Raw genomic sequence first — 18,965 nt, 5'->3', positions numbered from 1 at the left:
CTTTTTTATACATTTTCTTCTCCATTTTTTTAATACACTTTTTTATTTTATCTACACTCTTAACATAAATAAATAAATCCGAAAACTTTTTTTTTTAAATAGTAACATTTCATTTTCATTTTCTATTTAAAAAGCCATTCTTAACATGGGGAGAGTGTTTTTAACTATTCTGTACTGTCAACTAACAATTTCATTTAAAAAAAGATATATCAAAATTTGAATTTAACTTTAAGTATTATGGTATCTGTTCAGCGCACATGTACCTATAAGTATGGCAAAACACTTATAATTCAATGGCTGTAAGTTTTTTTTTTCAAAAATAAACAATTATAAACAGAAAGACTCATAGAAATCTATCTGTATTCGTTTTCATTTTAATAGAAATGTTTCTGTTACGTCACAAAGAACTATTTTCTTTACGTCACAAATGTTACACTCATATATTAATTCCATAGCTAATATAACATACTGACCCAACGGATTGCGTATATATATATATATATATATATATATATATATATATATATATATATATATATATATATATATATATATATATATATAGTACTAATAAGTATTATAATTGTAAAAGTAATAAAAAAATTATATACTTATAATTTTTATAATGATTTTAATTTTAATTTTTAATTTTCTTCCTTTAAAGATTGTAACATTGAGTATGGGGCAACCAAACCAGCTACCAAGATTGCTCTGCTTTTTATTGAAACCAGCCGAAAGCTCTTTTTAGTATCCTCGTTATTCCCTTAAGTGCAATTGTCTGGATCTCTTTTGTACTTGGTTCACCAGGAATATTCGCTAGGTAGGACTTCAGGTTCTTCTTCATAAGCCCTGTAGCACCCACAATAACTGGTATGATGCATATCTTCCTCAGATTCCAGTTTCTTTTCATATCATACATGCGACCTTGATTAGAATAATTAAACAAGTGATAATTGAAATAAAGAATGAAATAAAGATAAAATAAAATTTATAATAAAAAGATACAATTAGTGAGAGGATGTCCTGAAGATTTCAGAGTCTATTTATTTATTTGTTAATTAATTAATTTATTTATTTATGTGCTTGTTTATTTATTAATTAATTAATTAATTTATTTATTTATGTACTTGTTTATTTATTTATCAATTTATTAATTACTTTATTTATGTGCTTGTTCATTTATTTATTAATTTATTTATTTATTTATGTGCTTGTTTATTTATTTATTTGCTTGTTCATTTATTTATTTATTAATTTATTTATGTGCTTGTTTATTTATTTATTTATTTATGTGCTTATCAATTTATTTATTTATTTATGTGCTTGTTCATTTATTTATTAATTTATTTATTTATGTGCTTGTTTATTCATTTATTAATGTGCTTGTTTATTTATTTATGTGTTTATTTATTTATGTGTTTGTTTATTTATTTATGTGTTTATTTATTTATTTATGTGTTTATTTATTTATTTATGTGTTTATTTATTTATTTATTTATTTATGTGCTTGTTTATTTATTAATTTATGTATTTATGTGCTCGTTAATTAATTAATTCATTAATTTATGTGCTTGTTTATTTATTTATTTATGTGCTTGTTTATTTATTTATTAATTTATTTATTTATGTGCTTGTTAATTAATTAATTAATTCATTCATTTATTTATGTGCTTGTTTATTTATTTATTTATTTATTTATAAGCTTGTTTATTTATTTATGTGCTTGTTTATTTATTTATTTATTTATGTGCTTGTTTATTTATTTATTTGTAAGTTTGTTTATTTATTTATATATGTGCTTGTTTATTTATTTATGTGCTTGTTTATTTATTTATTTATGTGCTTGTTTATTTATTTATGTGCTTGTTTATTTATTTATGTGCTTGTTTATTTATTTATTTATGTGCTTGTCCATTTATCTATTAATTTAGTTTTTTATTTATATGCTTGTTTATTTATTTATTTACTTATTTATTAATTACCTAATTAATTTAATTATGTGCTTGTTTATTTATAAATTAATAAATTTATTTATTTATGTGCTTGTTTATTTATCTGCTTGTTTATTTATTTATTTATGATCTTGTTTATTTATTTATGTGACGGCTTATTTATTTATGTGTTTGTTTATTTATTTATATGCTTGTTTATTTATCTATTTATTTATGTACTTGATTATTTATTTATGTATGTACTTGTTTATTTATTTTTTTTATTTATTTATGTGCTTGTTTATTTATTTATTTATGTGCTTATTTATTTATTTATGTGCTTATTTATTTCTGTGCTTGTTTATTTATTTATGTGATGGTTTATTCATTTATTGATGTGTGTGTTTATTTATTTATTTATGTGTTTGTTTATTTATTTATTTATATGTTTGTTTATTTATTTATGTGTTTGTCTATTTGTTTATTTATGTGTTTGTGTAGTTATTAATGTGCTTGTTAATTTATTTATTTATGTGCTTGTTTATTTATTTATTAATTAATTTTTTATTTATTTATTCATGTGCGTGTTTATGTATTCATTTACTTATTAATTCATTAATTATTTTAATTATGTGCTTGTTTATTTATTAATTAATTAATTTATTTATTTATGTGTTTGTTTATATGCTTGTATATTTATTTATGTGATGGTTTATTTATTTATGTGCTTGTTTATTTATTTATTTATGTACTTGTTTATTTATTTATATGCTTGTTTATTTATTTATGTGTTTATTTATTTATGTGCTTATTTATTTATTCATGGGCTAGTTTATTTATTAATGTGCTTGTTTATTTCTTTATGTGCTAGCTTATTTATTTATTTATTTATGTACTTGTTTATTTATTTATTTATTTATGTGCTTGTTTCTTTATTTATTAATGTGATGGTTTATTTATTTATGTGATGGTTTATTTATTAATTTATATATGTGCTTGTTTATTTATTTATGAGCTTGTTTATTTATTTATTTATGTGCTTGTTTATTTATTTATTAATAAATTTTTTTATTTATGTGCTTGTTTATTTATTTATGTACTTATTAATTAATTAACTAATATATTTAATTATGTGCTTGTTTATTTATTAATTAATAAATGTATTTATTTATTTACGTGCTTGTTTATTTATGTGCTTGTTTATTTATCTGCTTGTTGATTTATTTATTTATTTATGATCTTGTTTATTTATTTATGTGATGGTTTATTTACTTATGTGTTTGTTTATTTATTTATTTATATGCTTGTTTATTTATTTATTTATGTACTTGATTATTTATTTATGTATATACTTGCTTATTTATTTATTTATTATTTATTATGTGCTTGTTTATTTATTTATGTGCTTATTTATTTATTTATTTATGTGCTTATTTATGTGCTTGTTTATTTATTTATGTGATCGTTTATTTATTTATTTATTGATGTGTGTGTTTATTTATTTATGTGTTTATTTTTTTATGCATTTGTTTATTTATTTATGTGTTTGTTTATTTGTTTATTTATGTGTTTGTTTATTTATTAATGTGCTTGTTAATTTATTTATATGCTTGTTTATTTATTTATTAATTAATTAATTTATTCATACGCTTGTTTATTTATTAATTAATGTTTTATTTATTTATTTATGTGCTTGTTTATGGATTTATTTACTTATTAATTAATTAATTAATTTAATTATGTGCTTGTTTATGTATTAATTAATTTATTAATTGATTTATTTATGTGTTTGTTTATTTATATGCTTGTTTATTTATTTATGTGATGGTTTATTTATTTATGTGCTTGTTTATTCATTTATTTATGTGCTTGTTTATTTATTTATTTATGTGCTTGTTTATTTATTTATGTGCTTATTTATTTATTTATTTATGTGCTTGTTTTTTATTTATTTATGTGCTTTTTTATTTATTTATGTGCTTGTTTATTTATTTATGTGTTTATTTATGTATTTATTTATGCGCTTGTTTATTTATTTATTTATTTATTCATTTATGTGTTTTTTATTTATTTATTTATGTGCGTGTTTATTTATTTATGTGTTTATTTATGTATTTATTTATGCGCTTGTTTATTTATTTATTTATTCATTTATGTGTTTTTTATTTATTTATTTATGTGCTTGTTTATTTATTTATGTGTTTATTTATGTATTTATTTATGCGCTTGTTTATTTATTTATTTATTTATTTATTTATTTATTTATTCATTTATGTGTTTTTTATTAATTTATTTATGTGCTTGTTTATTTATTTATGTGTTTATTTATGTATTTATGCGCTTGTTTATTTATTTATTTATTTATTCATTTATGTGTTTTTTATTTATTTATTTATGTGCGTGTTTATTTATTTATTTATGTGCTTGTTTATTTATTTATATATGTGCTTCTTTATTTATTTATTTATCTATTTATTTATTTATTCATGTTCTATTTTATTTATCTATTTATGTGCTGGTTTATTTCTTATGTGCTTATTTATTTATTCATGTGCTTGTTTATTTATTTATTTATGTGCATGTTTATTTATTTATTTATGTGCATGTTTATTTATTTATGTGCTTATTTATTTATTTGTGTGCTTATTTATGTATTTATGTACTTGTTTATTTATTTATGTGTTTATTTATTTATTTATGTGCTTGTTTCTTTATTAGTGTGCTTATTTATTTATTAGTGTGCTTATTTATTTATTTATTTGTGTGCTTATTTATTTATTTGTGTGCTTATTTATTTATTTTTGTGCTCAGGTATTTATGTGCTTGTTTATTCATTAATTTATTTATTCATGTGCCTATTTATTTATTCATTTGTGTGCTTATTTATTTATGTGCTTGTCTATTTTTTTTATGTGCTTATTTATTTTTTATTCATGTGCTTATTTATTTATTTATGTGCTTTTTTTAATATATTTATAAGCTTGTTTATTTATTTATTTATTTATTTATTTATACGCTTGTTTATTTATTTATTTATTTATTTATTTATTTATTTATGTGTTTGTTTATTCATTTATTTATGTGCTTGTTTATTTATAAGCTTGTTTATTTATTTATTTATTTATGTGCTTATTTATTTATTTATTTATGTGATGGTTTATTTATTTATTTATGTATGTGCTTGTTTATTTATTTATGTGTTTCTTTATTTATTTATTTACTTATTAATTAATTAAATTTTAGTATGTGCTTGTTTATTAATTAATTTATTAATTTATTTATTAACGTTCTTGTTTATTTATGATCTTGTTTATTTATTTATTTATGTTCTCGTTTATTTATTTATGTGGTAGTTTATTCATTTATTTATTTATTTATTTATATGTTTTTTATTTATTTATATGTTTATTTATTTATGTGCTTGTATATTTATTTATAGATGTGCTTTTTTATTTATTTATTTATCTATTTATCTATTTATTCATGTGCTTGTTTATTATTATGTGCTTATTTATTTATTCATCTGCTTTTTTATTTCTTTGTGTATGTGCTTATTTATTTATTTCTGTGCTTATTTATTTATTTATGTGCTTGCTTATTTATTTATGTGCTTTTTTATTTCTTTATTCGTGTTCCTATTTATTTATTTGTGTGCTTATTTATTTACGTGCTTATTTATTTATTTGTGTGTTTTTTGTTTATTTATTTACGTGCTTGCTTAACTTTTTTATGTGCTTGCTTATTTATTCATGTGCTTGTTTATTTATTTATTTATGTGCTTGTTTCTTTTAGTTATTTATCTGCTTATTTGTTTATTTATTTATGTGCTTATTTATTTATGTGCTTATTTATTCATGTGCTTATTTATTTATTTATTTATTTATGTGCTTTGTTATTTATTTATTTATCTTTTTATTGATGTGTTTGCTTATTTATTTATTCATTTATGTGCTTGTTTATTCATTTACTTATGTGCTTATGTATTTATTTTTTATGTGCTTATTTATTTATGTGCTTATTTATTTATTAATGTACTTGTTTATTTATTTATGTGCTTATTTATTTATTTATTTATTTGCTTATTAATTTATTTATGTGCTTATTTATTTATGTGATTGTTTATTTATTTATGTGCTTATTGATTTATTTATGTGCTTGTTTATTTATGTGTTTATTTATATATTTATTTATGTTCTTATTTATTTTTTTATGTGCTTGTTTATTTATTTATTTATGTGCTTATTTATTTATTTATTTATGTATTTATTTATGTTCTTATTTATTTATTTATGTGCTTATTTATTTATATGCTTGTTTATTTATTTACGGGCTTGTTTATTTATGTGCTTGCTTATTTATTTATTTATTCATTTATATGCTTGTTTATTTATTTATTTATTTATTTTATGTGCTTGTTTATTTATTTACTTATTCATGTGCTTGTCACAAGCACTGCTTGTGTATTTATAAGATATATGTCCATATGGTGAAATTAACATTAAGTTGAATAGATATATGGGCTTATCTATATGATTTAAATAAAGTTGGTATACTGGTAGTTATATTTTCCCCTCTACCTTTGCCACGATAATTATCTCAAACACCACAGTAGTGGGGAAAATACAACTATCGGTATACCACCTTTATTTAAATCACATAAATAAGCCCATATATCTGTTCAACTAACCATTAAGTTAACCATATAGACAGATATCTTATAAATAAACAAACTAATAAATAAATAAAGAATTTTAAAACTAGAAACAAATGAACGGATATAAAACTCGATGAACAAAATAATAAATAAACAAAATAAATAAACAAATAAAATAAATAAACAAAACATGTCAATATGAAAATGAAGTCGCCACCAGAAAAGAAAAAAACACCCATAAAAACCTAAGATAGGAAAGTAGTGACCACAAGAGTATAATATAATTTCAGATCAAAGGGAAAACTAAGACCAATAAACAACCGCCAAGTTAAAAGAATATCAACACCTCACTACTGCTACAGATTAACCACTCGAAATCCATACTCTCCTCTGCTCCCCCATCCCTCCTCCCTTCCTTCACCTTCCCTTCCTTCACTCCTGTGAATGTGACCAGTAAGGTTTTGGAGGGAGGTGTACCCCCCCTCCAAAACCTTACTGCTCACATTCAAAAAGTATACACTCCACTTCCAGAACGTAAACCACACTCTAATATCTTATAAAAACTAATGTAATTTTGACTCCCGTTTCAATATGTATTCTTTTTTTGGTCTGATGAGGCGTTATCCTTGAAATAGGATTCCACTGAAACATGTATGCACATATGTAATCAATAATGTTTGCATAATAAACAAACTATATACCAGCTCTATCCTACATTGAGCACTCTTTAATAATCACGCGAGTTTCATTGGATTTGCTTCTAGGAAACCAATCGTTGTGACTATTATATGCATATATATATATATATATATATATATATATATATATATATATATATATATATATATATATATACTTGTTCTTATATATATATAGCAAAAATGGTAATTAATAAAAATCTGAAGAAAGTGCTCAATACTATTGCAGAGCAAATATCTGTTTTATTTTTTATTACCGTTTTATCTGTTTAGTTACACATGTTTCGGTTACCGAATCGTATTTACGATCCAGTAACTTCGTCAGATAAATAAATGCATAAATACATAAATGCTCCTTTACAAACCCCAACCACCCTAACAAAACCTCACTAACTTCCCACTATACTGAGCGGTGTATATCCACTCCTAGGTAGAGGTATATGTGTATGTTTGCTTCTAAAGTGTGTTTGTGTGTGTGTGCGTGTGTGGATTGAGGATACCGACCCCGCACTGGGTGGTCAACACATATGTCTATAGTCTTTGACCATCGACCATGGGGAAATAAGAGGCTGAATTCTCAAGTGTTTATAGCGTAAAACCAAAAGATGAGATTGATAAAAATAAGAATAATATAAAGAGGACGAGAGAATAAGAGGTTAAGATTTAGAAAGATAAAAGCCGGTGAGGGATGCATCGTTCAAAGACCTTACTTATCCTATCCCACACATAACCCTACCCATATTAGATGACGAGACTCTAAATTTGTAAACGAAATAAGAAAATGTTTTTGTCTTGAAATATCAGTTATCGAGGATAATTCTTGGACTGAAGACGTAATCTCCCCAATACGGGTGATTACAGAAACATGTATGCACATATGTAGCCATCAATGTTTGTATAAATAAATTAAATATACCTGCTCTGTTTACTCACTGAACACTGTTTGGTAGACACATGTTGTTTCATTGGATGTACTTCTAGGAAACTAAACTCTACTGCCATAAAAAAAATAATTATATATATATATATATATATATATATATATATATATATATATATTAGCAGGGTGACCCGGCGTTGCCCGGGATTTAATGATGATCAACGAATGTTTCACACTCTCATATTTTTTATGAGTAGAAGAAGAACTTACCTCACGAAACTTCAGCGATAGAGTAATCGAATCATTCCACGTGAGACTCAAGACAGCGGGTTCTTCGATCGATTTTGAACACTTGCCTTCCACCATTGACCAAGGCGGAATCTCATAGGTAACATTTTCTTTGTAAGTCTGAAGAAAACAAAAGAAAAATAAAGCGAAAATTCACGAGAACAGCTAAAAAAAATACTAAACATTAAATACACATCTCAAACTAAGTGTAAGTTAAGTAACGTCTGTTTCTATATGGATTGTTTTTCATAGACTAGAATTAGAGGCCATTAATTTTAGTAAATCAAATATGATATCTGATCAAATTTATTTATTTTATTATTTTATTTTTTATCAAATTTGTTTATCCCTATATATATATATATATATATATATATATATATATATATATATATATATATATATATATATATAAAATGAACTAATTCTTCCCCTCTGATTAATAGGATTAAAAATCAAGACATTTCATGCAAATGTAATATGCACAAACTGCAGCACAATATCTGAAGTGTGTTATAGGCTTATTACCTCTCCACTTCCTCGATAATCGTCGATTCCTATATTTTTTCTGGTGAGAGTTCGCTGCCAAAATCAGTTAACATCAATGGAAGTAGTAAAATCTTTTCCCTCTTATAAATTCCTCCTTCCCCGCCACCACTTACACCATTGTGAGATTTTCACAAGGTACAGTTACGAAGGAACACTGGTTTGGGTTTTCTTTACTTCGTAGTTGCTTAAAAAACTGGAATGAACAACTGGGTGAAACGCACCATAGACTTTACTGATTCAAACGGTTATTTATACCATTTTTTTTTTTTTTTTTTTTTTTTTTTTGCTTTTCCTGCATTTTTTTTTGTTTTTGTTTTTCTGAACACGGTCATCATTTTTTCCCCCTGATTTTTACTTTTTGTTTTTCCGATTTCTTTTTTAAATAAGTTTTACGTTTGTTCGCTGTTTCTTTTTTTGTTTTAGTTTTGCCGATTTTTTCACAAAGTTCAACATCGTTTTTTTTTAAAAATATTTATACAGGTTTATTAATTCGCGTATTCTTTACTTTTTCCTCTCTCCCTTACACACACACCTACAAACAACCGGGCAACGCCGGGTACCCCACTAGTTTTGTAATAATGCGTTGTTTTGGCTTCAAACGTATCTAATACGTATTTATTTTATTCAAACTCAACCAGCGCCTCTATCAAGGAACACAAACCCCAATATAATTATTGTGTTATGGTAATTTTTAAACTTTTAATAATAAGAAAGTACAAATATGTCAGTTGGTAGAAACTAAGACTGAAGTTTCGGTTTCGATTTCTGGTCATGGGAAACCATTTTATTTGTTTGAAAATGTATTATTTACTGTAAATGCAATCTTTTCTATTTCTAAAAGTTGCTAACATTTCTGATATTTCAAAATGAGACAAATTCTGCAATGTATTAGGTTGGTGCAAAAATAATGTTTATATATATAGTTGAACATCAAAAAGCGACATTATTTTTGCATCAACCTAATATTTATTATACAGTAGAACCTCGAGGATACGTCATTAAAAATTAGTAAGAAAATACAATACAGTATATAATAATCATGTATATAATCAAATAACATTATAAAGAATACTGTAAGGCGGGGAAAATACCGTAACTAGGGGCTGGAAAAACATCGTATTCCATACCGTAACCTGAAAAAAACTATCCTGGAGCCACCGTATTCCGGGGTTCTACCGTATTTTAAAAAAAAAAAATGTGAATGACATATAGACAAAATCTCTATTTAGATATAAGATACTTTACAAATATCAAGTACATGTTAAATTATAATTTAGTTCTGGAATTGAGTTATGTTAAAAATGTTTTAATTATTCTAATTAGCTGTAATTTATAATTAACTGAGCAAGTCATCCATTTCTCTATCTATTTTTATCGCTCTACCTCTCATTACGTCAATTCCACTACTGTCTAATTTATATATTAATAGGGTAGTACCTTTAACGTATGCACGTACGTGTGTCACAGTTTCCAGATTATATATCATCCAATCAGGATATCGTATTAATTGGAAAGGAGTATAGAAGGTAATAACATACTATGAACATTAAATTATTAGTATATAGATATATTATTAGTATGTAGATATATTATTAGTATGTAGATATATTATTAGTATGTAGATAAATTATTAGTATATAGATATATTATTATTATATAGATATATTATTAGTATGTAGATAAATTATTAGTATATAGATATATTATTATTATATAGATATATTATTAGTATGTAGATAAATTATTAGTATATAGATATATTATTAGTATATAGATATATTATCATTATATAGATATATTATTAATATGTAGATATATTATTAGTATATAGATATATTATTAGTATATAGATAAACCATTAGTAAATAGATATATTATTATTATATGGATATATTATTAGTATATAGATATATTATTATTATTATATAGATATATTATTAGTATATAGATATATTATTAGTATATAGATAAATTATTAGTAAATAGATATATTATTATTATATAGATATATTATTAGTATATAGATATATTATTATTATATAGATATATTATTAGTATATAGATATATTATTAGTATATAGATATATTATTATTATATAGATATATTATTAGTATATAGATATATTATTAGTATATAGATATATTATTAGTATATAGATACGCTAATTTAATGTCTGTAGTATGTTATCACCTTCTATTCTTCTTTTTAATAAATAGGATCTCCTGATCACTGAAGATGCAATGTAAAAAAAAAAAGAAAAAAAAATTAAAAATAAAAAGACAATGTCGCTTTTGTGCCGTATGTGAAACTAAAATATACCTTCTTGGTCTTCTGGCTAGGATCCAAGGGTAGTATCTGTTCTGTCTTAAGATAGTATAATGATATTGTGCGGCTTCCATTCATGCCGGGCCTCCATACGATGAGAATATGTTACAGTCTCCTATAATTAACCCTATGGATCAAGGGAAATAACTTCTGAATATTCTAAGCCAAAAACATTATTATTATTATTATTATTATTATTATTATTATTATTATTATTATTATTTTTTTTTTTTTTGTCTTCTTGTATATTATATTAGACCTTTCGTGAATGACTTCTAACATTTTCTGTCTACTATCATTTTGCTGTGCCACTTGCCCAAACGACTTGATTTTGGCAAGTGGCACATCAAAATGACAATAGACAGAAAGTGTGGAATCATCATCAGCTTATCTCCTCCATGTCTTAAGCAACCTACCACGTGGCTTTGGGACATTGACATTAATGTGAGACACACTTTGGAGCATTTCAGATGACGGACGGCAGGCGATATGGCCATACGTAGTGCGACATGGAGACCTACTGAGTGAGGCGGACGATTTTCTCCATCCAATGCATTGCAGCCATAGTTTTTGTTGTTCTGACATTTCATTATTAACCATGTTTCAAAGCCATACAAGAGTGCAGGTAAGACATGTATGTTTTATGCTGCCAGTCTTGCATTTAATGGGATCCCTGCAACTTGTGAAATTCTTGGCAGCTGACTGAAGACTCGTCATGTGGCAGATGTGCGTCATCCTATAGCCATGTCAGTTCATCCACTGGATTCAATTGTGTTACCTAAGTAGTGGATTTATTAACTCTTTTCACACGTGCAACAATTTCTTCTTTCGATGGAAGTCAGAGTTTGACAGGTGCTGCAAATGAAGTTAGTTGCACCTGTAACACATAGCACCAAAAGGTAGGTTCACTTTTTGTGATATCACTTATTGCATGTTCTGCATTTAAGCATAGATGTTGCATGGGTATTTGCTATGTGGAACATATATCAGCTCTTTAGCGTCAGATATCATATGTTTCATCTTAGTCATATTGATTGTGAAGCTGCGCCTTTCAACCTGTTGAATGCTGTACTCACTTCTGTTGACAGTTGTCTGCAGTCTTCCCATGTAACAGATATATGAGGTGCCTTCAATAAGTTTCCAGTCTTTTTTTGTATGGCTACTTTTATTGACAGTACATTGATAGTTATATCTCATAGGATTAGTGAATCTCTCTACAAAGGCTTACTTTCTAGGGCAATTGCTCTTGACATATCAAAGGCCTTCGATAAGGTATGGCATAAAAGCCTACTTAACAAGATTTCCAGCTACGGTATAACTGGAAATATTTTCTCAATTATTAAATCATTTCTCTCTGATAGGCTCATAAGAGTAGTGGTTGATGGGCAGAAATCAGAAGCCCACAGTATTAATGCTGGTGTCCCTCAAGGGTCCATCCTGGGCCCAACTCTCTTCCTGATTTACATCAATGATCTCCCAAAACACATACTTAAATCATTCATTGACATCTATGCTGATGACACGACCATCTATGGCAACCCATCAAAGGCAGTAAATGACAAAGTTCTCTCTGATGATCTTTCCTCTGATCTTGAGCATGTGGTACAATGAGGGAAGAGGTGGCTGGTTACTTTTAATTCATCTAAAACCAAGCTCCTATCTTTACATCGTCACCTATCGTGTACTGATCAGGTTCAACATTGCTTAACTTCTGTGATCTAACAAGAACCTGTGTGTCAATGTGATTATGATTATACATTCTAAAATCTAGAAAGTATGTGACTCCTGATGCAATCCTCTACTTGTGTGAAACTCAAATACGTTCTAAGGTGGAGTACTCTTGCCACATCTGGGGGGTGGGGGAGTGGCAGAGTAGTCTTTCCTACCTTGACAGAATACAAAACAGACTTTGACATCTACTCGGGGATATCCTCTTCTCTTCCCTACAGCCTCTTTCCTACAGAAGAGACATTGCTAGTTTTTCTCTACTCTATCGTTATTTTCATAGTAAGTGCTCGACTGAGCTCCAATCTATGGTCACCGCCCTGTGAAACATTCCCAGCAAAAACATGTCAAGCTAAAAAAAAGTTCCTTTTCTTCCTTAGTGTACATAAAACTAAAACAGAACTTCCATGTGCAAAGATTCTTTCCACAAACAGCCTACTTGTGGAACACAATATCACGGGTTTGCTTACCAGATGACTACAACCAGATCGTTTTCAAGTCTAATGTTAACTCATTCTTGTTGAGTCGTCCTCTAAAATAACCAAATTATGCCCAGTTTTGGACCATCGGTACCAATCTATGCTTTATATCTTTACTAACTTACGGAGAGTTGAAAACAGATCTTAAGTTTACTTTTGACAGTCTTGTGTCACTTGCTTCCTTTAGTTCATCCTTTAGTCCTCATATTCCATAAGCGATGGAAAAATTGATTCAAATTGAAAAGGGTTTCACACTTATTGGCTGTTTATTGACCTGGAATTAATATTTGTTTTAGCTACTTGCATCAAATAGTTTCATGCCTTGTCTGGAGCGATTTCTATAAAACGAAAAACTTCAATATGTTGTTTCACCGTCCACCTAACAAAGTAATTAACCCTTATCCTCAAGTGGCCTTTGCCCCTTGATAAGCATTGACACATAAGTAAAAATAATAATAATAATATTACTGATAATAAAACGTTGTTCTCCCCTCTTAAACATTCACAGCAAGAACTCGTCCAGTTACAACCACTGAAAATAATTTTCATTTAATCCTCTGTGCAAGTGAATCTAAATGGAAATTCCATGAGCAGAGTTTCTTTCATAGAATTATCCATCTGTCGAATACAATATCACGGAGCTGCTTCCCAGTTGACTACAACATGATCGTTTTCAAATCCAATGTTAGCACATTCTTGTTGAGCCGTCATCCTCATCATCTCAAATCCTCAGCATGTTTTCTCAATATCCACCTAACAAAGTCATTAACTATTATCCTCGAGTGGCCTTTGAACCTTGATAAATACTGACTCATCTATGAATATAAAAGCGAAAATGTATGTATGTATGTATGTGTGTTCGCTTTTTCTGTATGTCTACAAACCCTTATCCCTAAGTGGCTTCCGGGCCTTGATAAGTGGTGACCTCTGTGTAAAAAAAAAAAAAAAAAAAAAAAGGCTTCTTTCAGAGAAGCGGTCGGTCGCTTCACAACTTTTAAAAACTTTTTATATCACATATAAATCGTAATATCTCACAGTTAACAACGAAGCTCGCCTGTCTATTTAATTTGCTCGATTTCGGGAAGATAAATATTCAACATTTGTCGCTCACCGCATGTGGGTTAGTCTTTTTCCTATAACATCTTGGGAAAATAAAAATCCCGCAGTCAAACTTGAACTCATTAAAACAGGCACCTGTAAAATCCAAGTAATTAAATAAATTCAAACGTGTTTCCGTTATCATCTCGCGGTGGGGCAATGGTTAACGTGACACTTTTTTTTTTCACACTTTAATTTACAACTTTGCATCAACGGTTCGGGTTCGATCCTCATACTTACTTCCCCCCCCCTCGGAGTTTCAACACACACCTACAAACACCCGGGCATCGCCGGGTACCCCTCGCTAGTTAGTACATAAAAAAATAAAAAACTTAAAACCAGGTTACGTCATAATCTCAAAACTAATATTCATTTGTTAAAAACTATTTCACTTTGGAGGGAAAAACTGGGGTACTTTTTTGTTGAAATATTGGGTTATGTAAAATAAAACTGTTTCTTTTTGATTTCCGCTTCCTGTCTTATCAATTCTTGCCAGGGTATGATGAAAAGTCCCTTCTTATTAATACATATGTAATCCCAGTTTAATTTTAAAACTCTACTAGCACCCCCCCCCCCTCCCCGACGTTACCTTGTCGTAAGATACGCTTAATATAATATTTTAATTCATGCAGATTACATATTTATTATAGAGACAATTCTTTATCAATTATTATATTGAACCTAATATATAGTAGTGAGATCCAAACTAAATTTATATTTACACGGTGGAACGATAAAATTGTCCCCCTAGAAAAAAATGACCATTCATTTCTGTTCGACAAAAGCTGGTTTTCTTTTACTAACCCTAACCCTAACTCGACTCGATCAGGTGTGTACAAATACCAAAAGCTTTCTGTCATGTCTGAAAGTGACACAATGTTCAATGAGCGAGATCGAAGATGAAGTACAATTCATGATCTTTACCGATTCAAGTTATGATGACAGGACCATTGCCAGCAGCCTCAGAATGCATCGCTAGATTGCCACGAATAATGGGGACGTGCGTAGGGTGATGAAAACAAAGTTTCCGGCCACAGTCATAGTCATTGGTGTGGTTCTAAGTGAGTGCCATATCATGCCACCTCATATCTTCAAAGTTGGCTTGAAAGTCAACACCAAAGTGTACCTGGATGTGCTGAAGAGTGTGGTGATCCCTTGGTGCAATCAGGTGGCTGCTAGCAGACCCTGGGTGTGGCAGACGGACTCGGTGCTGGCCCAAAAGTCCAAAGGGACCCAGGTTTGGCTTCAGAAGGAGTGCTACAACTTTGTACCCTTCTCTTACTGGCCCTCTACTACCCTCCTGACCTGAACCTGCTGGACTACTTCTTTTGGTCATACACTGAGAACATCACCAACATGACCTCCCACAACACCAAAGGCAGCCTGATCGCCGCCATCCGCTGAGCATTTGCCAAAATGCTACCGGTGCTTGTGGAAAAGGCATGTTCCCAGTTCCAGACCCATATAAAGGCGGTGATTGAGGCTGAAGGCAGCTACCTTGAATGGATGTAAGCTCTACCACATAATCGTTACCTGAATTGATTTTTTTTCAATAAAAGTTTGAAAATAAAGCTGTAATGTTTTCTTTAGGGCAACAAATTTATCGTTCCGCCCTGTGTGTGTATATATATATACAGGGCCCCAACTCTGATTAGGCCCCGTTTCTTAGTGTTTTGTCCGAATGAAATGAAACTTTGGTCATAACTAGTTTATTATATTCAAAACATCACATCAAAACACTAGGGTCTTCGGCCTTTTTTTCTCCGTTCTACAGCATATGTTCTAGATGGCCTCCATTTAGCTTTTGTTTTGTTTTTTTGGTCAACCTGTATATATATATATATATATATATAATTTTTTTAGAAAAATTATTTTATATATAAAAATTCTGTTAATGTTTATATACCAATAAAATCAAATTCAATATTAATTTGCTTAATTAATTAAGCTCCATGATTATCGGTATTAATAATCAATTGTTATTCATATATATATATATATATATATATATATATATATATATATATATATATATATTATTTATGTGCATAAAAGTATACCTATAGACACGCATGTTTCTGGCTTTTAGCCGTCGTTGGCATAGGTGACTAACAGGGAGACCCGACTTGCCCGGGATTGAATGACGATCACGAATGTTTCACACTCCTATATCTTTTTTTTTTTTTCATTGAAATCGATGAAATCGCCTATTTTTCAATCAAATCGATTGCTTGTCTGCTTTAGTTGGGAACCCATCGTGGTGCACCCGGGGAAGCTTGACATGCCTCGCTGGAGTGACTTAGTCTATATTACATTGTAATCTATATTGCACTGTTGAGAACCTACTTTTAACTTCATAAAATATTTTTTAATAATTTTTTATAATGGCTTGAATTAAAGCTTAAAATGCAAAAGTCAATTATTATGCTTCGACTGAGCTTTATATAGAAAAATTCATTTCGAACGCGTCTCTGTCATATCAAAGAAAATACTGTTGATTTTATATGCCTGGCCTTACTGCTTGTACGATGATAATGGCTTAAATTAAAGCTTAAAATGCAAAATCAAGTATCATGGTGAATTGCGCTTTAAACAGAAACATTCATTTCGAACGTGCCCCTGTCATATCAAAGAACCTACTGTTGATTTTATATGTCGGGTCTTTCAGCTTGTGTGATAATAAAAATTCTCAAAAGCACTTGTGATGTTACCTTGTGTTAGGTGTTAATTGTGGTCAAAATTACCTGTTCTTTCTTTCAATTATCGATACTCATCAAATGCATCTCGATACAAAACCTATCTAAGAACACTGCCAGGCACATAAAGTAGCTTTGTGTTAAATTTAATAAAAATCGGCCTAACAGTTTTCGAGTCAATTGGGAACTCTCTCTCTCTCTCTCTCTCTCTCTCTCTCTCTCTATATATATATATATATATATATATATATATATATATATATATATATATATATATATATATATATGTCAAAACATCGTTAAACTCACTACTCGTTCAGCAGCCGCCAATAGCGTAATGGTTAGGAGCCTTGACTGTCGTACAGACGGTCGGGTTTAAATCCTGGCTTGAGGTAGTTGCCTGTCTAGCCGCACTGATGAGCTGTGAAACAGCGAAACAGTACTGTATGTGGATGACTATATATATATATATATATATATATATATATATATATATATATATATATATACTAGCAAAAGTTATTAATAAAACTATTTAAATGAAAGAGTGCATTCTTATATATATATATATATATATATATATTATAAAGCTGAACGTGTGTGTGTGTCTATGTGTGTGGTCACGAATAGGCTCCTATATGGTTGACTATTTTAAAAAACTGATTACATATAATGATAGAAGATGTATCGAGGATCAGGAATGGGTATGTTTGATCTGGCAGAACGGTGGTTCATAAAAATTGTGGAGTCTGCGTTCGCGCCTGGCCACCAAAGTATGGAAAAAAAAACGTTTACAAGGGTTTTTGATGTAGATGTACATAAAAATACTTTGATAAGTATGTTTCAACTTAAATAGGGATGGTATAATAAAATTGTGGGGTCTGCGTTCGCGCCTGTACTCCATGGAAATATGGCACAAACTTTAACGAAGACTTTTCATATCTATTTGCGTAAGTATACTTTGATAATTATGTTTCAGTTTGACGAAATATGGTATAATACAATTATTGGGTGTTCGTTTGCGCCTGACCTCCATAGAATGTAAATATGTCATAAAGTTTAACAAGTTTTTTTAAAGGGGTGAGGGCACACAATAAGACCTTAACTTTAATCTTAATTCACGTTAGCTTTTATTGATTTTTTTTTTTAGTTGAATCATATTGTGTGGAATAAATTCACATCATAAATTCACGTTCTTATTAAAGTGAACCCCCCCAAAAGTCGGAACTTTAGACAATTCTCGACACAAATTTTGCATAACTCTGTTTATTTTCCTTCTCCACTTCCACGTGGAACTCTTTCGAAAATAGACAAATAGATAAATAATAAAAAATAAAAACGTTACTTGTTATCGTGTCAAAAGAAGGAAAACATCCTCCTCCTACGTGTCTTTTTTTTTACGTGTCTTTTTTTTTACGTGTCTTTTTTTTTACGTGTCTTTTTATTTTTATTCATATATCTGTTTAAGCTCTTTTTATCAGTGTACTAGAAGGAATTCAGTTGATTACAGCCCTTTCTGCGTGTTCTTTACATTACAATAGTACAACTCTGAATCCAACGGCACAATACTACACCGTTCAATACTGTAAAACTGAAACGAAGCTGTTCTGCTTGAAAAGGGCGTCATTTTCTTCTTATTCA

At 28.0% G+C, this 18,965-nt stretch overlaps 1 protein-coding gene across 1 annotated transcript in view; it reads right to left on the bottom strand.

Moving 5' to 3' along the window:
• The window catches only part of LOC145242191 (lysosome-associated membrane glycoprotein 5-like), a 203,744-nt gene that overhangs the window by 34,124 nt on the left and 150,655 nt on the right, over positions 1–18,965 (bottom strand). Inside the window, exon 3 of the mRNA XM_080105186.1 lies at positions 8,434–8,571. Coding sequence (XP_079961312.1) covers positions 8,434–8,571 — 138 coding nt within the window. The remainder of the gene's footprint in view (positions 1–8,433; positions 8,572–18,965) is intronic.

This window comes from Euprymna scolopes, chromosome 21 (genome assembly GCF_053919585.1).
Source record: "Euprymna scolopes isolate OS-2025 chromosome 21, ASM5391958v1, whole genome shotgun sequence".
NCBI lineage: Eukaryota > Metazoa > Mollusca > Cephalopoda > Sepiida > Sepiolidae > Euprymna > Euprymna scolopes.
This window is presented reverse-complemented; position numbering and strand designations above follow the sequence as displayed.